The following is a 20,871-nucleotide window of genomic DNA, read 5'->3' as shown; positions in this document are numbered from 1 at the left end:
AGCCCAGCACAGAGAGGGTGTTCTGGGGGCGGCTTGCACCTTGCCTATTGGGGGAATGCTGGGGGCTAATTTGCCCTCCAGAGCAGATTAAAGCAGCTCTTGTGCCCTGATTGCAATAGTCCTTCTGCGCGTGGGGGTACCTGCAAATAGCTAAGGACTGCCACCCCTTTTAAATCCTGCAAACCACCCCCAGCATGCTGCTGGCATGTGCTCTGCACCAGGGGCTCTTGTCAGGAAGAAGAGTATAGAGTCATTATGCCAGATCCCTCCCCAGTGATATTCTCCATGGAGCATCATACGGCTACTTTGCTACCCCTTTTGGCTGCTGTTTCTCATGCAAAGGGACCACAGGCAGTGATGAATTCTTCCCTCTCTCTCTTTTACATTGTCCAGAATGACTCATGCTATCCTATGAGTCCACGTTGGATTCTTGACACAGCATTGATCAGGCCAGGGTTCCTCTCCCAGTTCTCCTCTCTGGGAGAGCATAGGACTAGAGGTGTCATATACCGACTCATCCCTGGCACAGCTCGTGTCGACGTTGATGGAATTAAATCAGCCAAGAATTAATTTAGTCTGTTTGTGGCTGAACGTTGTCTCAGCAAGGCTGCAGACTGGTAGGTGAGATTGACTTTTGTGGCACCTGGATTCTGTGGGATCCGTACACCTGCCATCTCCTCACCTTGTATCAAGATGGGGCGGGGGGGGGTTAAGTTGCGGAAGTAACTCCTATTTCAAGAGGCATGCAAAGGTGGCTGGTAAGGGCCAGATCCTCAGTTGGGGTAAATCAACCGCCCGGTCTTGCATGCAGGAGTCACCACAACACCCAAAGAGTGTCCATGTTTCCACTGAGACTGCAGACATATTTTGAGCTGCCTCTTATCTTTGAAAGAGACACACTTCATAAGAAATGCACTGAGCCACTCAGCAAGTAAAAACCCCAGCTGGGAAGGAGGAAGCAAATCACTTTCTGCTCCAGGACCAATGTTTAGGGAGAAGTAGGCGGGGGGTAGATTATGCCCATAGTTCCATTTTTCATATCTGAGAAACTTCCCTTAACTTAATCAGGAGTTGGCTTGTTGACATTTTTACTCTATGTGGCTGCCCAGGCATTTCAAAGTGCCTGAAATTTCATTATGTGAAAGGCAGTCATTGGCTCTGCTACAGAGTTTGGCTACTTTTCAAAGCATCTCCATAATTATTATTGGAGTAGAAACATACAGAATGAAAATCCTCCCCGTTAAATGACCAGTAAGTGCCCTACAGGCAGCACTAAGCCAAAACATTTATCCACCTAATTTTATTTCTCAGAGATTTTTTTTATTCAGATTTACACATGACTGATCGGCATTAGAAGCATTTCTTTTTCAATGTGAATTGTGTGAACGGTCCTTGACTGGTGGCCCAGGGAAGTAAAGGCCTCTGTTTATCCATATTAAAGGTATTGCACAGGGCAGTGGAAGTGTGGTCTTCCCCTTAAACTGCCTGGCCAATGTTCCTTGCCATGACACTTCCAGGAATAAGTGGGGAGTTCAGTCTCTATCATGTTATGCAGAGTCACAATCCTTATTCTTGAGGGGGCATTTTTTCAACAAAACAACTACAGACAAACATGCATGCTTCCACAAAGCTTGAGTTCCAGTCTTGTCTTCCTTCTTTTCCAGGAATCATATTTTCTCTGGAGGGTCATGCAGCATGTAGAGATTGGATTAAATATCGCAAGTAAATATATTACCGTCTCCAGGTCCATAATATTATTCGCTTCTCTGCTGAGACTACCAGCAAGGGGTGCAGATGTATTATGGACTCCTGTCCACTAGGTACACCCTTCTATGTAATTATACAATCCCAATCACCATAGTATCTAAGAGCCTTCCAAATATCAACAAATCCATCTTCCAGTATGCAGTAATACTATCCACATTATACAGATGGTAGATTGAGGCACAGAGACTAAGGGCCGGATATTTAAAGGTATCTAGGTGCCTAACTCCTGTTGATTTCAACTGATTTCAGTGTGAGTGAGGCACCTAAAGATCTTTAAAATTTGGTCCTACATGACTTGCCCAAGGTCACACAGGGAGCCAGTGGCAGAGCCAGGGACCAACCATAGCTCTCCAGTCTGCTGCCATAGCCACAAAATTATGTATCCCCTTCCATCAGTTCATAAGTCACCAAACAACATCTAGATGGCATAAGCTTTTGATTACTGCTGCCCCAGACCAGTGACTTACATGCGAAGACCCCTATAGCCCATCAGCCATCCCTGCAGTCATGGATCATTGTTGCAGGACCATAGGCATGCAGGATACTTTACCACCATGCCAGGTCCTTGCTGCAAAAATCTGTCTCCTATTTAAGTGATGATAACAAGCAGTGAGGACAAAAGAGAGAGGGAGAACAATGGCTATAGTGCAGTGTTCGCAACCCATGGATTTCAGGCCACTTGCAGCACAATCAGCACAGCATAGCTGTGGCCCATGTGACATCCTCAGGGCCATGCAAGTAGTATGTGTATTGTGTGAATGCAGCCCACATAACATACAGAGAGCTACATATGTGTGGAGCTTCAGTGGGGGCCAAAGGGAAGGATCAGCAACTCATCTCTTTCTTTCTGTTGCCTGGAGCTGCTAGCAGCTGGCTGGTTTCCTTATAGGCAGAGGGCCTGGATACCCCATCCCAAGAGGCAGTGAGGCTGCTCTTGGAGGGGCAGAATGGCTTCTGAGGCCTCTAGTTCAGGGGTTGGCAACCTATGGCACGCGTGCCAAAGATGGCACACGAGCCAATTTTTAATGGCACGCGGCTGCCTGCTGGGACTCCGTGTGTCATTAAAAATCCTGCCAACACGGCAAGCCACGGGGTCCGCAGTCCCGCGGCGGAGTGCTGGCTTAGAGCAGCAAGCCTCCAGCCCCTCCCCTGCCTTCCCCCAGAGCCCTGCCACTGCCCGCGCAGAGCTCTGGGGGGTTGGGGCTGCACGCTCCCACGGGGCAGTGTTTGGATCCATGGGAAGGGAAAGATGCTCCCCTCTCACCCGGAGCCCTGCTGCCGCACGCACAGCGCTCTGAGGGGCGGGGAGGAGCCGGGCTGCGTGCAGGGGGGTGGCAGCTGCGGCAGGGCTCCGGATCAGCGAGAAGCCTCATGGTAAGGGGGCCGGCTCCAGGGCTGGGTGGGGGCAGTCAAGGGACAGGGAGCAGGATGGGGGGGTGGTACACTGGTGGGTGGTTAGGGGTGGGGGTCTCTGGAGGGGGCAGTCGGGGAGCAAGGGGGTTGGATGGGGCATATGAGTCCCGGGGTTTGTTTGGAGGGTGGAGAGAGGTCAGGGCAGTTAGGGGACAGGGATCAAAGAGGGTCCTGGGAGAGCAGTTAGGGTGGGGGGGGATCTCTAGAGGGGGTGGTCAGGGGACAAGGAGATGGGGGGGTTGGATAAGTCAGGAGTTCTGGGGGGGCTGTCAGGAGGTAGGGGTGTGGAGAGGGGTTGGGGCAGGCAGGGAGCGGGTGGGGGGGTTCTATGGATCCAGAGTTCTGGGGATCCTGTCAGGGGGTGGGGAGCGATTAGATAGGCATGGGAGTCCACGGGGTCTGCCTGGGTGTGGGGGTGTGCATAAGGGTTGGGGCAGTCAGGGGACCGGTAGGGGGTAGGGTCCTGGGGGGGCAATCAGGAGATAAGGGGCAGGGAGGCTTAGATAGGGGGTGGGGTCCCAGGAGGGGGTAGTTGGGACAAGGAGCGTGTAATACCAATTATATTAGACCAGTAAAAACCAGCAGGATCTTATTAAAGGGGACAAGACAAAGATGCCACATTTATTATGATAATTTGATTTATGACTAATAACTAATATCTTAATTCTTATACACACACACACACATTATACCTAACACCTATACACACACACACACATACACATATTCACACACACACACCCACATCCATCAGGTGTTCTGCAGCTGCTGCATAGTTACCAGTCCTGAAGATAGCTTAAGTTCATGGCTTGATTTTGCAGCTTGGGTTCGTAGCTTGTGGCAGCTAACTGGCCAGGAAAGCCGGGCACAAGGCCGAGCTGGATCTCTGTTGGGCAGGCACCGATGTTCTTCCATGTTGGCAGCAGAATGTCACCCAGAGTCTCTCATCTCACCTTTCTTTTTTATAGGCTTTTAGTTTGGATTCAAAGTCTATAGGTCTTGCTGTGTCACGCTGCCTCTGGGTTTAGATTGATCACCCATCAATTGCAGGCGTGACTTTCAGCCTTGAACCTGGCTTTGATCTTCCTTCTGTTGTTCTGTTGTCCTTTTCTTTTTAGGGTGGATGTTTCTTACTTTGTTTAGGGCTGTTGTCTAGGTCTTCAGCAGTTGGTATTTGAACTTTATCTCATCAGGACAGGCTGGGGCTGGAGGTTGATTCCATCATTCATACATACCTCATTCACACATCTAAACTAAACTAATAAGACTACAGCAGGGTTTGCAAAAATGAAGGTTGGAGGAAGCTTTTACAAAATGGAGTGAGTGTTTTAAAATGGGGTTTGAATTACAATATGGAACAGAAGTTGATGTTACAGAAGTTACAGTGTAGGCAAGTGTAGTGAATGGTGAACAGAAGTTACGTTAATAAAGTGAACAATTAAAAACAATTTCATTTATCAGTTCTACAAGCGGGGGGGGGGGGGTGGGGGTTCTGGAGGGTGCAGTCACTCTGCCCTGAGCCCCCCCGACACACATCCAGGCCTCTGCCCTAAGCCCTGCACCCCCATACACCCCCAGGCCCCTGCCCTGAGCCCTGTACCACCCAGCCCTCTGTTGACTCCTTGACCCCCCTATGACCCCGGCCCTGACTGGCACCCCCACACATAGCCAGCCCCCCTACCCTGACACCTGCACCCACCTCACATGCCCCCAGCCCTCTGCCCTGACTCTTGCACCCCGCACATCCCCAGCCCCGCCCACATCCCATGCACCCTGCATATCCCCATCCCCACCCTGAGCACCAAACGGGAGCCCCTGCACCCTCACTCACATTCCCACCTGCACCCCTCATACCACATGGAAGCTGCCCAGGTAAGTGCCCCCACACTCAAACCTCCTGTCTCAACCCTAAGCTCCCTCCTTTCTTTTAGCTCCTGGCCAGACCCTTCACCCCCAGCCCTGTGCTCGGTCCACTCCAACTCTCAGCTCAGTGCAGAGAGAGGAAGAGAATGGGCCAGAACCAGGGAAAAGGTAGATACCCACTGTATGTGGGCAGGGCTGGGACCCCAGAGCAGCACTGGGCTGAGTGGGTCCGGCAGCCGGGATCCCGACTGGCAGGAACCGGAGGATGGAACCCCTGAGCGACAGTGGGCTGAGCCCGCTGCCGGTCTGGGGTTCTGGCTGCCAGACCCTTCCCAGGTGGGGTCCCGGCCACAGGTCCCACTCAGCCCACTGCCGGCCTAGGTGAACAGAACCCCAGACCGGCAGCGGGCTGAGTGGGTCGGTGGCGTAAGATCAACATTTTAATTTAATTTTAAACGAAGCTTCTTAAACATTTTGAAAACTTTGTTTATTTTACAATACAACACTAGTTTAGTTATATAATATATAGACTTGTAGAGAGAGACCTTCTAAAAAACATTAAAATGTATGACCGGCACGCGAAACCTTAAATTAGAGTGAATAAATGAAGACTCGGCACACCACTTCTGAAAGGTTGCCGATCCCTCCTCTAGCGGATGGCGGTGGCAGGCTATACCTTTCTTCCCCATCTCTGGAACTGGGGATGCAGCAACACAGTCATTAAAGGTATTATACACGTTCTCTCTCCCAGCAGTCAGCACCGTGTGTGTAACCAGCTAGTTAGCACAGGATCCTGTCAAACCCTCCTCAGCACGCTGCTGTAGCTGCCATTTCAGAGGAACCCTGGGGATAATTATACAGTAGATTGATTTGGCAAAGCCAGGAAACAAACATTAGCAAGAGATGTGGCTGAATCCTCTCTGAAAGAATTTGGTAAGTCCCAACCACCAAAAAGGGTCTGGTGGTTTTCCCCAAGAACCCACAGCTCCCTGGGAGCATCTTGGATCCAAACTCTTGCCCTTGTGCATGTGGTCTCCCATAGAAATCAGTGGAACTACATGAGGGTATCCAAGGTATCTTTCCAGACATGCAGCCAAGCTTCCTCCCACCTTGCAGCCTTCTGTCCTCACTGTGGTCACTGTGTTTTAAAATGAGATGTTAAAACAGCACTGGCACCCCTGTCAGGGAACCCTGACTTTGCACCAGAAATGCCAAGCCTCATCTTGGACCTTTTTTACTATCAAACTTGAGCTCCTGACCACACAACTGGAAAGTGGGTCTGGTTCCCCGCTGTGTTTCTCTAGTTTTATGCTAGTGTATCAGACCTTCCTGTGAAAGGCAAAGACCAACTTCCTGGGGTGCCATTGAAAGATGGGTAGGGAAAGAAAAAAAATAAAAGATGGAGATGGTGGCCCAAGCTGCCTTCATTCATGTTCATTCAGCGACTTTTGGCTTCACTTGCCCTTGAGTACCAACAGCCTCTGCTTACCTTCCCATAGCCCTCCCATGATGGGTATCAGCCCAATACCTCCTGCTGTCACCCAGGAAGAGCGGGGTGGGCTGTATCAGCCGGCTAGGGGGAAGACTTTCAGGAGAGCCCAGCATACTGGGTACACTTTGGGTGTTGAGCTCTATTGGAAATCTGCACACAAGGGTACAATAGGAGCTGCTGGGTGAAGAGCTCGTTGGGAAATCTGGCCCCACGTGCAGATGAGTCCCTCACACTGTGACCACATTCAGCATGTACCTTGCATGCTACTACAGCGAAGACACACCAGGTCTCTGTGAGCTATCAGCAGCTGCTCTCTTAGATGAACTGAAAGGATGATGCACCAGCTGGGATGAGATGGTTGGAGCTGTGCTGACTTCTTTCTTTGGGCAATCATTTCTCAGGCACCATTCCTAAAAGCTCATGCTTCAGGGTTTAAACTGGCCACCTGCAGGGGTCAGGAAGGGATTTGTTACCCCCTTGTGTATTCTGGAGGGCTTTTTTTTTAATCTCCTTGCTCTGAAGCAGCAGGGATAACCACAGCTAGAGATGGGACATAGGACATGGAGGGACAGGGCTCTGAGGAGGCACTGAGCATTCTCTCAGGTGTTTGGCTGGCTGGTTCTTGCTCACAAGCTCAGGGTCTAACTGATTGCCATAGGTGATGTTGGGAAGGAATTTTTCCCCACATCAAGTTGGGAGTGACTTAGTGGGGTTTTGCCTTCCTCTGCAGCCTGGGGGAGCCAGGGTTCATAGAATAATAGGGTTGGAAGGGACCTCAGGAGGACATCTAGTCCAACCCCCTGCTCAAAACAGGACCAATCCCCAACTAAATCATCCTAGCCAGGGCTTTGTCAAGCCTGACCTTAAAAACCTCTAAGGAAGGAGATTCCACCACCTTCCTAGGTAACCCATTTCGGTGCTTCACCACCCTCCCAGTGAAAAAGTTTTTCCTAATATCCAACCTAAACCTCCCACACTACAACTTGAGACCATTACTCCTTGTACTGTCATCTGCTACCACTGAGAACAGTCTAGATCCATCCTCTTTGGAACCCCGTTTCAGGTAGTTGAAAGCAGCTATCAAATCCCCCCACCCCTTTCTTCTCTTCTATGGACTAACCTATCCCAGTTCCCTCAGCCTCTCCTCATAAGTCATGTGCTCCAGCCCCCTAATCATTTTTGTTGCCCTACGCTGGACTCTCCAATTTTTCCACATCCTTTTTGTAGTGTGAGGCCCAAAACTGGACACAGTACTCCAGATGAGGCCTCACCAGTGTTGAATAGAGGGGAATGATCACGTCCCTCGACCTGCAGGCAATGCCCCTACTTATACAGCCCAATATGCTGTTAGCCTTCTTGGCAACAAGGGCACACTGTTAACTCATATCCAGCTTCTCATCTATAGACTAGGTCCTTTTCTGCAGAACTGCTTCCTAGCCATTCGGTCCCTAGTCTGTAGCAGTGCATGGGATTCTTCCATCCTAAGTGCAGGACTATGAAATTGTCCTTGTTGAACCTCATCAGATTTCTTTTGGCTCAATCCTCCAATTTGTCTAGGTCCCTCTGTATCCTATCCCTACTCTCCAGCGTATCTAACACTTCTCCCAGTTTAGAGTCATCTGCAAACTTACTGAGAGTCCATGCCATCCTCCAGGTCATTAATGAAGATATTGGACAAAACTAGCCACAGGACCGACCCTTGGAGCACTCCACTTGATACCGGCTGCCAACTAGACATGGAGCCATTGATCACTACCTGTTGAGCCCAACGATCTAGCCAGCTTTCCATCCACCTTATAGTCCATTCGTCCAGCCCATACTTCTTTAACTTGCTGGCAAGAATACTGTGAGAGATCATATCAAAAACTTTGCTAAAGTCAAGGAATAACACATCCACTGCTTTCCCCTCATCCACAGACCCAGTTATCTCCTCATAGAAGGCAATTAGGTTAGTCAGGCATGACTTGCCCTTGGTGAATCCATGCTGATTTATCTGAGTATATCTCAGGCCATGTCTACATCTAAAATTTTGCAGCGCTGGTTGTTACAGCTATATTAGTACAGCTGTATAGGGCCAGCGCTGCAGAGTGGCCACACTTACAGCAACCAGCGCTGCAAGTGGTGTTAGATGTGGCCACACTGCAGCGCTGTTGGGCGGCTTCAAGGGGGGTTCGGGGAACGCGAGAGCAAACCGGGAAAGGAGACCAGCTTCGCCGCGGTTTGCTCTCGCGTTCCCCGAACCACCCTGCAAACCGCAGGGAAGGAGACCTGCTTGCTCGGGGGTTCGGGGAACGAGAGAGCAAACCGGGAAAGGAGACCAGCTTCGCCGCGGTTTGCTCTCGCGTTCCCCGAACCACCCTGCAAACCGCAGGGAAGGAGACCTGCTTGTTCGGGGAACGAGAGAGCAAACCGGGAAAGGAGACCAGCTTCGCCGCGGTTTGCTCTCGCGTTCCCCGAACCACCCTGCAAACCTCAGGGAAGGAGACCTGCTTGTTCGGGGAACGAGAGAGCAAACCGGGAAAGGAGACCAGCTTCGCCGCGGTTTGCTCTCGCGTTCCCCGAACCACCCTGCAAACCGCAGGGAAGGAGACCTGCTTGCTCGGGGGTTCGGGGAACGAGAGAGCAAACCGGGGAAGGAGACCAGCTTCGCCGCGGTTTGCTCTCGCGTTCCCCGAACCACCCTGCAAACCTCAGGGAAGGAGACCTGCTTGTTTGGGGTTCGGGGAACGCGAGAGCAAGCCGGGGAAGGAGACCAGCTTGATTACCAGAGGCTTCCTCAGGTATGCTGGGATACCTGCTTATTCCACGGAGGTCAAGAAAAGCGCTGGTAAGTGTCTATACTTGATTACCAGCGCTGGATCACCAGCGCTGGATCCTCTACACCCGAGACAAAACGGGAGTACGGCCAGCGCTGCAAACAGGGAGTTGCAGCGCTGGTGGTGCCCTGCAGATGTGTACACCTCCTAAGTTGCAGCGCTGTAACTCCCTCACCAGCGCTGCAACTTTCTGATGTAGACAAGCCCTCACTTAACCATTTCCTGACATTGCAGGTGACTCGGGCACTGCTGCACCTTGGTCCCTCCTATTCTCTGCCTGCAGCACATCATAGTCTTGTCTCCTGTGGGCTGTCATACTTCGGTCTCATTTCAGTTGTTGGGTTTAGTGTGCGGGTGCTGGGTGGCACTGGTGGTCAGTGATATATAGGTCATACTGGATGATCTGGTGGTCCCTTCTGGCCTTCAACCCTATGACTCTATTCCCAATTATTATTACTATTCATAATAATAACTAGCTCTTAGATGGCGCTTTTCATCAGTAGAATAGTCTTTCTTTCCTTTTTTATTTCCTGTACTTAGCTTGTATTGTGTGGGAGGATAGGAGAGGGTGAGCATAGAAATATGGAGAAGAATTTGTGTGTGTTTGGATGCATTTGCATATTCTTGTGGCTGTGCATGTGTATTTCCATGCATAGAAATATCTGTGTGTGTGTGTGTGTTTATATGTATGGCTCTATGTGTGTGCATGCACCTACATGTGTGTGTTTGCATGGGATGTTCTGTGTTTGTGTCAATCTCCCTCTGCTTTCTCTCTCTCCCCCCACCTCCACCCACACACACACGATGATATAAACAAACCTGCCTCTGGACATGTCATGGCTTAAAATAGATGTTCATATATCAGCCTTCCTACAGCAGCAGCGGCGGCAGCAGCAAGAGCTGCAGCAGTAGGAAGACATGGCCGACTGGATCTGACTAGAAAACTCACCCTGAGCTGAGAAATCACAGCCTGCACAAAGGTAGAGTAACAGGGGTGGGTGTCTCCATCCCGTTTGTCTGTCTTTCTGTCTCTTTGCTGCGTGTGTGGAGTTGGGCAGCCTGCCCGGGTGCGATAACATCTATGCAGAGCAGCCGTGTGTGTAGGCAGGGTCTGTCTGTCTATCTGTCTCTCTCCTCCCTCCGAGCGCAGCGTGAGAATGGCAGGAGTGGCAGAGGCAGCCATGTACCTGTTAGCAAGAGTCACAGCATGCAGTAGCTCACCCTGTGTTTTAATACAGGAATGGGCCACATCTCCCAAGTAGCAATGGTGCTTTGGGAACTTGCTCTGGGTCTTGTATATCAGGTAGCAATTGGTGATATTTACCAGCAAGAGCCCACTGCACATCAGCACCCAGTGGGTGTTGAGGGCAGAAGATGAGGGTGAGATACATCGGTGAGGCCTATCGAGTTACATGCCAGAGTGGATCTGTCCCACAGATTCTCAGGCTTGTCTCCACTGCAATCAAAGGTAGGGTTGCAGCTCAGGCAGGCATACCCCTGCTAGCTTTAATCTAGCTAATGCAGCTAAAACTAGAGGTATTGTCAACTTCCAGAGATCAAAAATCAGGAGTCGGGGCCACCAAAATCATGAGATTGGCCCAAAAATCATGACTTTTTTTAAAAAGATTTTTTTTTAAATTGGTCTCTTGATGTTTGAATTCCCCCTGCCCATCATAAGGTGTGTGCATGTGACTATTAGTGTCACCCACTCTCCCATGTGTACTGGTTAAGGTGATTTTGACCCCTGCTGCAGGAGCTCTTACCCCCACATCTGCTGATCTCCTGCCCAGCAATGAATCCTGTCCCCCATCAGTTCTGTTCCCGCCCAACCCACTCAATTCAGCCCCAAGCCCCCATCATCTCCACCCCATCATTTCAGCCCCCCTGCCCTATCGACCCCCACTGCCTTCAGTTCACCCTCCCAGCACCACCCCATCTACTCAGAACCCACCATCAATACAGGCCCCCCACCCCATCAGCCCACCTACCCTTCTCACTTCAGCCCCCCTGCAGCCCCCAGCCTCACCTCTGCTCCTTAGGGTTCTTCACCCTCCCTAGGCCTGGGGGGCTGCAGTGGGGTCCCCTCTCCCATTTACCAAACCAGCAAGGGAGCAGCTGCCTGGGGCTGACAGCTGGAGTCCTGGTTGCGCCCTAAATAACTTTTAGAACTGTCAAAAGTCGGGATTTTTTTTTCCAGTGATTCAATTGCTTATTTGAGATTTGGCCCTGCCCCCCTTCTTTATGTCTCAGATGAAATTTCTCTTCCCTGCTGGGTGTAACTGTGCTGTCTCTTCTCCCTACTTGATAGCTTGATGGCTTTGTTTATCTGATACGTAAATGAATTCTCATTGTCTTTCAAAGTCCTTTGGAAGTAACTGCCCAGTGGAGAAACCACATTCCTTTGTTTAAGGTTGGGGTAACTCCTGTTGGACTGGAAACACATTTTAAGAATGTGGTGGGGCTGGGGGGAAAAAAATTCTACATTTGAGAGTTCTATCGCCAGATCATGAGTGACTCATGAGGCTTTACTCTACTCAGAAATCGCCACTCTCCCAAGTGATTTGTGAGAGTTGGCATGTCTGCAGGTATACAAACCCACCCAGAACTCTGGATATCTACTTGCATGTGCAGCCTGCACCAGGGTCTGTGTTGACAAGTCTTCGCTGCTATTTTTAGCCATGCTAGTACATTAAAGCTAGTGCAGATATGTCTACCTGAACTGCAATCACACCTCCCATTACAGTAGGCGTACCCTTAGCCAACCATGGATCCGCTTGTAGCCTTATATTAGGGGCCACGGTATGGGCCAAGCTTGGATGGGCCCAGGCTGAAGGGCCTGCTGCAACATGAGTGGGCACACACCCCAACACATTGTGCTGATGATTATCCCAGCTGTAGTGTGCTGCCCACAAGCTTACTACGTATTTATTCCAGGAGCCAGCAGGTCAAACATTCAGCAGTGCAGGAGACATAGGGCCAACTCTGGACCATGGTATACGCTGCTGCAGCTCCTGTTACTATCTGTGGCAGCTGCACCCAGTCATACCAGGGCTGAGGGGGAACTCTGGCTCCAGAATGCTCTATTCCATGCCCTGCACACCCATGTTCAAGGCAGCTTCCAAAATACCCTGCAGGGAATAAACTGTTGGGAGAGGTCAGTAGGGAGGGAAGTATTTAGCAGGTCTCTCTAGATCCCTTCCAAATTCTGCAGTGCCTTCATGATGTTTGCAACCTGTGTGCACAATCAGGTAAGTGTCTAGGGCAGGCCTGCACAACTTGTAAAGCGGCGAGGGCCACATTACTCCAAAGAAAACAGCTGAAGGCCGAAACCTCCCGGCCCCGCAGAAACATCCCACCCCAGGGCTATCCAGCCCTGCAGAAACAAACTCTCCTTCCCCAGTGCCACCCCACCAAAACAGCTCTGGGCCAAAAAGGAAGGTTGGGGGTGGGGAGGTGATACTTTGTTTTAAATCAACCAGGGGCTCCCAGCTGAAGAGGTGGCTGGGAGTCCTCAGGGTCAAATTAGAGGGCCCAGGGCTCTGGCGGCTGGGGGAACCCGGCAGGGCCGGCTCTAGGTTTTTTGCTGCCCCAAGCAAAAAAAAAATTGGCTGCCCCTCGTCCCAGCCCTGGGCTCCCCCCTGTACCCTCCTGCTGCCCCAGTCCTGGGCTCTCCCCCAACCCACCCACACACACCCCCTGCCGCCCCAGCGCTGGGTCACTGGTAACTCGCTCCCAAGATGGGTCATTCAGCAGGAATTTTGGATGTGCACAAAACACAGACAGGACTGGTTCCCATATGGTTACAGAGCTGCAGTAAAGTGGAACAATTTTCAGCTTGTGTGATTGGAGGATATCTGGATGCATATTATAAGGCTGTCCTCCATAAATGAGGAAAAGTTGAGGTGCCTTTATTATTCTTTTGTTCCACTCTTTCTTTCTATGGGGTATTTGCCAATGCAATATCACTGTCTTCCTTTTAAACAAACAAAAAAGGCAATGGCTCTTGAAAATAGCAATTACAGTCCTAATAACCACTGGGAAACATTTCTTGCTCAATTTTACCCTACTTTTTCTATAGCAAGTTACAGGGGATCAGTATATTTGATTTGAGAGAAATGAAGTAACAGCTGCCCAAAATGAGCTTGAGCACTCCTGAATTTTGAGGTGTTCAAATCTGGAAGGCAGATGCAAGCATGGCAGCAACGTGTCTGGAGCTGCACAGAGCCAGACACGCTGGTCTGAGTGGCACGGTAAGGGGGCTGGGAGTTGGAGAAGGGGTAGGGGGTTCCAGGGGGCAGTCAAGGGACAGCGAGCAGAGGGGGTTGAATGGGGCAGAGGTTTGGGGGGGCAGTCAGAGTACAGGGAGCAGTTGGATAGGCATGGGAGTTCCAGGGGTTCAGAGGACAGGTAGGGGGTGAGGTCCTGGGGTGGACTTGGTGGGGGTCTCAGGAGGGGGCAGTTGGGGACAAGGACAAGGGAAGCTTAGATAAGGGCTGATGTCTCATGGGGCAGTTAGGGGCAGGGGTCTCAGGAGGGGGCAATTGGGGACAAGGAGCAGCGGCATTTAGATAGGGGATGGGGTCCTGGGGGACAGTTAGGGGCAGGGGTCTCAGGAGAGGGGTATCAGGGGACAAGGACCAGCAGTGCTTAGATAGGGGGTGGGGGTCCTGTGGGGCAGTTGGGGCAGGGGTCTGGGGAGGGGGCAATCAGTGGCCGCAGGCAGGGATTCAAAGGGCTCTGGGCTGCCAGTCGCTGCGGGGAGCCCTGAGCCCTTTAAATCCCAGCCGCGGCCCCGCCGCCAGAGCGGCGGCTGGGATTCAAAGGGCTCTGGGGTGCCCGAAGCCGCGGGGAGCTCTGAGCCCTTTAAATCCCTGCCTGCAGCCATGTGCGGGGGATTTAGAATCCCCCTGCAGGCTGCATAGTGAGGATCCGCAGGCCACTGTATGTTGTGCAGGCCTGGTCTAGGGGTTTCTTCCTTTGGCAACACCGGCTGCTGCCCCTTGCTGAGGGCAGGATGCCAGACCAACCAAACTGATGGTCTAAGCCAGCAAGGCAAATCTGAGGTCACTCCATTTCCCCTTTTAGCCTCTGAAAACAATTGGCCAGTGCAGAGCCACTGATGGGAATGAAGTTGAGATGTGACACTTTGGACAGGTTCCAAATGCTTGGAGGCAGCTCCAGGCAACAGCTGAGGCAACGCATCAACAGCAGCAGCAGCATTCAGCTGGCTGCATTGAGGAGGAAGGCAGCAAAGAAGAAAAATGTTCCCAGGGCTGAGGCTTTGTTATTGAGGCCCATATGGGTGAGACTGTCCTGGGAGGCTTGTTGTAGGTGTGAGAAAGGAGGCAGCATGGTCTTGCAGCTAGACCGCAGGACTGGGAGTCAGGTCTCTTGAGTTCTATTGCTTAGCAATAAAAGTCTCGTGCCCTATGATTAACGCCTCCCACCCCAAACCCAGAGCAGCCTCCAAGCTTTTCAAATGCAGCGGGGGGTTGCTGGACCAAGAGAGGTTAAGACAGCCTCTCCCTCCCATTAGACTGTTTTTATTGGTACATGACAGGATGATGCCCAGTGAGACCCCATGTGACACCATATGAAATCCTCCGCCTGCTTCTCCTCCCAGCCCCAGAGCCTGGCACCAGGCCCAGTGTCTTCACTGCCTGCCAGCTCCTCCAATCCTAGATTGGCACAGCCCGCTCTTGAGTTGGCATCGTGACTCTGGCAGCCAATGGCCTCTAGCCAGTTCAGAGGGAAGGCAGCAGCTTAGCTACTCCATCATCCCATAAATAGAAAGCCCTGGGTACTCTGGTCCTGCCAGTGTGGCACTGATCCAGCAGAGCAGAGCTGGAACGTTGCCCCTTTGCCATGAAAGGGGGTGCACAAGTGGGCTGAAGGCTTTGGTGACTCCACTTCTTCCTTTGCTTGGTTCACAGTGCTCTGGCCCCATTAAAATCTCCCCAAATGTGCCACCTTCCAGGAGGGAAGCCGATGATGTAGTGGCCCCTCCTACATTGGGAACCCATGGGCAGAGAGGGCTCTACATCTGCAGCTAGTTGTTCACATAGTCAGGTCGTTGGGAGGATCTGCAGGGCTGCTTTGAGGTATTCTGATGCACGACCAACTCACCCCAGTTCCAGTGGACCCAGGAGTCTCAGCCCAAAGCTGCTTGACCTGGGTCTCCCACTCAGGAAGAAGCAGCTAGATTTGTGTGTGAGGCAGGGAGTCTCTGAGCTGATTGCTTATCACTTGGGGAAGGGCTTGGCAATACTCCCATGCCAGGGTCACCTAATAGCATATCCACTATTTACAGGACGGGACCGTGGGTGACAGCAGCAGCAGTGTTATTGACCACTGGGATGCATCGTGGGTCTCAGGAGCTCCAATGGCTTTTATGTCCAGGTTCTCCAGAAGCAGCTCCAGGTCACCCAGCCGGGGGTCTCAGGAAGACACCAGCAACCACCCCATCCTCAGTGTCTTTGAGTTGGAGAGGCTGCTGTACACAGGGAAGACGGCCTGTAACCATGCAGATGAGGTCTGGCCAGGGCTCTACTTGGGAGACCAGTAAGTAAGGGTCCAGGGGATGGAGGCACAGGCCCCCAGGTCATGAGGGGAAGTGGGAATTGGTGGGAGTGGGAAGGAAGAGGGAAAGGGACTCAGTAGCATAATTGTGGAAAGGGGCACGGACTGGGGAGGAGGAGACTGCAGCGCCAGTGTGTGTGTCTATGTGTGTGTATGTGCGCACACGCGTGCAGTATTCCCAATGCCAAGCATTCAGGCAGCCCCCTTCCCCCCAACCCCCAAATCCTGAGCCATTTAAAATAATAAATTTGGGTCTCTTTTTATTAGCCTTCTGGTTTCCGAGCCTGTGTAGCACATTCAGATCACGTTTTCAAGCTTTTCTCTGCAGCCACAAGGGCTGAAAACTTACTTTTTGTTTTAATGAAAGCAGGGATTCCCCAGTAATAAGCTGATTCCAGGAGCAGGGGTTACAAGAAAAACAATGTGTGGGTGTCCCCATGCTTTCCATTTGGGATAGTGGCACTCAAAAATGGCTCCTGAGAGTAAAGGTATCCATGTAAAAAGACCCACCACACACAAACTGGACACAGCAAGCACCCTAGTTTGCAGCAAGGAAGATTTAGGTGGTATATTAGGAAAAACTTTCTCTAAGGTAAAACACTAGGTGATTTAATTATTAACCAGTTTAAATTATTAACTCATCAGTATGGTTTTACTATGTTATTAACCAGTTGTCATTGATAAAATAATAATACTTGGTCAGAATATCCAAGAAAAAAAATATAGTAAATGAAACAATGAATTCACACGACTGTGGCTCTTTTGGGTAATGTTGATTGCTAATTTGGCTCCTGAATCACTGAGGTCTGAGTATCATTGCTCTAAGGACAGTTAAGCATTGGAACAGATTATCTAAGGAGATTGTGGAATCCCCATCACTGGAGGTTTTTAAGAACAGGTTAGACAAACACCTGTCAACAAAGGTCTAGGTCAGGGGTCCCCAACGCGGTGCCTGGGGGCACAGTGGTGCCCACCAGAGCATCTAAGTGTGCCCGCGTACTGGCCGGCGGACGAGCATTCACTGAAATGCTGCTGAAATTCAGCGGCATTTCGGCGGCTACGCCCCTGGATGACATCGCTAGTCGGTGGCATTTCAGAGGATGCTCGTCCGCCACCACAGTCCTCCATGGCTCGTCGTCTGACGCCCGCCAGACAAAAAAGGTTGGGAACCACTAGTCTAGGTTTACTTGGTCCTGCCTCAGCATGGGGAGCTGGACTTGATGCTCTGGTCTACACTGGGTGGAGCTTGGCCTAAGATACGCAACTTCAGCTATGAAAATATGTATTTAGGTTGACTTACCGCAGTGTCTTCATGGCGCTGAGTCGACTGCTGCCGCTCCCCCGTCGACTCCACCTGTGCCTCTCATGGCGATGGAGTACCAAAGTCGATGGGAGAGCACTCAGGGATTGATTTATCGCATCTAGACTAGACACAATACATTGACCCCTAATAAATCGATCATTACCTGCCAATCCAGTGGATCATTACCTGCCCGATGATTTCTTGAGGTCCCACCCAGCCTGACATTTCTATGATTCTATGTTCAAGAGGTTTGGGATACCAAGGGTACATGATTAAGGGGCACTAGCGGACCTGTAAAGGGGTAAGGGGAACCCAGACTGGTATAGCAGGGAGGCCCATTGGCAGGAGCTGCGTGGGGAGCCCCAGGCTAGAATCACTTGGGAGTGAGAAAGTGAGAGAAATGTGTTTCAGAGTGGTAGCCGTGTTAGTCTGTATCAGCAAAAACAACGAGGAGTTCTTGTGGCACCTTAGAAACTAACACATTTATTTGGGCTTTCATGGGCTAAAACCCACTTCATCAGATGCATGGAGTAGAAAATAAAGTAGCAGGTGCCAATACACAACACATGAAAAGATGGGACTTGCCTTACTAAGTGGGAGGTCAGTCTAATGAGACAATTCAATTAACAGCAGGATACCAAGGGAGGAAAAATCACTTTTGTAGTGGTAATGAGAGTGGCCCATTTCAAACAGTTGACAAGAAGGTGTGAGTTACAGTAGGGGAAAATTAGGTTTAGGTTTAGGTTTTGTAATGACCCAACCACTCCCAGTCCAGAGAAATATGGGTTGCTAGCTGGGGAATGACAGATTTTCTTATTTTTTATTTTTTTTAGTGTACCCACCAGAGGACTGCTCCTCCCCCCTGGCCTGTTCCCTGCAAGCCAAAAATCCATGCTCACCTGGGCCAAGTAGCTCTCCCCTCCCTAGAACCAGTTCTAGCAGCCAATACTTGCACAGTCCACGGGCAAGAAACCCCCCCTGCTCAGCTGCCACCACATAAGATCCCCCATTTTAACCCTTTGCTCCCTTCTCTGCAGAGATATAGCAGCCAATCGGCGTGAACTGGCCCGCCTGCACATCACCCACATACTCAATGCCTCACACAGCAAGTGGAGAGGAGGTGCTGAGTACTATGAGGGCACTGGCATCCGCTACCTAGGCATCGAGGCCCACGACTCGCCCAGCTTTGACATGAGTCCCTACTTCCACCCCTCAGCTGACTTCATCCACCAGGCGCTGAGCGAGAGAGGAGGTGAGGGGCAGAGGAGGGTTTGGAGGAAAGGGAGCAGGGGTTGGGATGAGGAGCTTGGCTGGGCAAGAGGAGAGTCCGGGTCCAACACTCTCATCTCTAGTAGCCTTCTTTCCTTATAAGCACGCCACCCAGGGTTCTGTGCTGGAAGCAGTGGAGATACCATTAGCAAGACATGGGGATCTTCACTCTCACCTCCATGTGATTGGCTCAGAGAAACCTCCCAAATCCATCCACTTCTGGAGTCTACGAAACTGCCACCATAACACCAGGGTCACCATGTTGGACCAGCACAATGGTCCTTCTAGCTCAGTATCAGACCTCCTGCTGCACCAGAACAGAGCCACCGCCATCTACGCTGGGATCAGCTAGACTAGAGCAAGGGTCCAGCTAGCCCAGTATCCCAGCAGCCACCATTGTGGAAGGGAGCCAGGCCCCAATTATGGGCCATGGCCTGACCCTTTCATGCCACCCTGCTGCAACATATAGGCCAGATCTGAGGTGGATCCCTTCCTCTCACAACACTGGGAATTCCTGTGGTGCTAGAGGGTATAAGCAACCCCTAGCATAAGGGTAAACCAGGGCTGCGGGGTGGATCTAGAGCACGATGGGATGGATCTGGAGTCCTCAGATGAGACCAGGATTCAGGAGGTGCCTAGTGGGGTACAAGCATCTTTGGCCTCCCACACTCAGGAGACGCAGCTCAGACTCTGGCTCATAGGGACCGTGGAGTATGGCAGGTTGAAAATGTTGCTGTCAAAACTGTTGTTCATGAAAGATTGTTCATTGAAAGATTGTTCATTGAAAGATTCAAGGAAGATTGTATTTTTGACTAAACAACATTTTTCACTAAAACTAAAGTATCTGCTTTCCATGCAATGCTTCGTTTTCTCACTGAAAAAAAACAAACCCGGAAGTTTTTGATTTTCTACCAAAAACAGAACTATTTAGTCATACACTGGAATACATTGATTGGAAGTGCTGCAGCAGAGCCTCATGGGAGTTGTAGTTCAGTGGCCTTATGTTCCCATTCTCCTTGTTGGAGCTGGGCTACCTAGCCAGACATCATCTCCCATGATTCACTATGGCTGTGGGACTTTCATGATGCATCACCTCCCCTGCCCAAAATGAGAGACTGTGGTGCTGTTATGCTTATAAGAAGCACTACAGTGCATCCTGGCAGATGTTATCTGACCTGTCCACCCAGCTTAGAGAGGAAAATGAGGGCATGAACCATTCAAACGACCACTCTCACAAGGCACCACAGCAGTATGTCTGAATCAAGATAATTCAGATTTTGATTTTTCAATGAAAAGTCAACTTTTTCCAAGGGAACCCTCCTCCCCTGCCATTGTGTGACCATTTGTCCCATCTAGCCCTGTATCCTAACTCCTGCACTGGAGTGACCATCTCACCCACACTATTATAGGACTGTTTCCTGGACTTCCCTAACCCCAGGAAGTGGGGCCTTGAGGCTGTAGCCCCTCTGTGACACAGCTCCCCTTCTCCCCGCAGGAAGGATCCTCGTACACTGTGCTGTTGGGGTGAGCCGCTCAGCCACCTTGGTCCTTGCCTACCTCATGATCCGCCACCGTATGACCCTGGTGGAAGCCATAAAGACGGTCAAGGACCACCGCGGCATCATCCCCAACCGGGGTTTCCTGCACCAGCTGGTCTCCCTGGACAACTCCCTGAGGCTGAAGCGGCGAGCATGAACGGGGAGGGGAGAGGGCAATGTGCAGCGTCTGGTGCTCAGCCCAACCCTACTGCCAACTGAGCAGCAGACACAGGGCTTTCATCATGGACCAGGCACTTGGCAGGTGCAGCGGGACTCCCTTGGCCCATGTCCACCCTATCCAGGGAGGTCTTCAAGGAGTGGAAGCTATTCAGAGGGGCTCCCAACCTGAGGTCCTGTGGTCTATGGAGGCCTAACATGCAACCTCCTTCCAGGCTGCAAGACTTAGAGGTGTACCCTGGCTCTGGGAAGCCCACATGGGTTGGTTCTGCCAGAGGGCACACCCAGGTAGCAAGCCAGGCCTGCCTGTTGGTGCTGCGTGCATTTCTTGGTGGCAATGAGAATTAGGCATGGCCCATGGAGTCGTAGTCTAGGGGTGCCCTCAATGTAAAACATTTACCTGTCAGAATAAAGTTACTGCAGAGGAAAAACATATGTCCCCCCAACCCTTCTGTGTTTTGGATCATCTTTGCCCAGACCCCAAAGGAGGTTGAGAGATAGATTCTAGACTGTGTGTATTCAGGGATCACATCCCACCAAAAAGCTGAAATGCTGCTGGGGCAGTCAAAGGTCCAATCAGCCAGGGCTTAGAGATCTGAAAAAAGTGTGTGTGTGTGTAAGTAAGACAGTGCTTATAGTGCAGCCCTCAGCAAC

The 20,871-nt window shown here is 51.1% G+C and overlaps 1 protein-coding gene across 1 annotated transcript; it reads left to right on the top strand.

The window, feature by feature from the left end:
• The first annotated feature begins 10,129 nt into the window (after window positions 1–10,129).
• DUSP26 (dual specificity phosphatase 26) lies at window positions 10,130–20,663 on the top strand. Its single transcript, XM_030549525.1, has 4 exons — window positions 10,130–10,331; window positions 15,662–15,912; window positions 18,271–18,485; window positions 19,998–20,663. The coding sequence occupies exons 2-4, from the start codon at window positions 15,734–15,736 to the stop codon at window positions 20,195–20,197; spliced, it is 594 nt and encodes a 197-aa protein (XP_030405385.1). The 5' UTR covers window positions 10,130–10,331; window positions 15,662–15,733; the 3' UTR covers window positions 20,198–20,663.
• Window positions 20,664–20,871: the final 208 nt, after the last annotated feature.

The sequence above is a fragment of the Gopherus evgoodei genome, chromosome 2 (assembly GCF_007399415.2).
Source record: "Gopherus evgoodei ecotype Sinaloan lineage chromosome 2, rGopEvg1_v1.p, whole genome shotgun sequence".
NCBI classification, from domain to species: Eukaryota; Metazoa; Chordata; order Testudines; family Testudinidae; genus Gopherus; species Gopherus evgoodei.
The sequence above is the reverse complement of the archived record's forward strand: the minus strand, read 5'-3'. Positions and strand labels throughout refer to the sequence as shown.

Coding starts and splice junctions, on each gene's coding strand:
- DUSP26 (XM_030549525.1), top strand. CDS start 15,734: ATGGCTTTTATGTCCAGGTTCTCCAGAAGCAGCTCCAGGTCACCCAGC. Junction 15,913..18,270: donor GGGCTCTACTTGGGAGACCA/GTAAGTAAGGGT, acceptor CCTTCTCTGCAG/AGATATAGCAGCCAATCGGC. Junction 18,486..19,997: donor GGCGCTGAGCGAGAGAGGAG/GTGAGGGGCAGA, acceptor TTCTCCCCGCAG/GAAGGATCCTCGTACACTGT.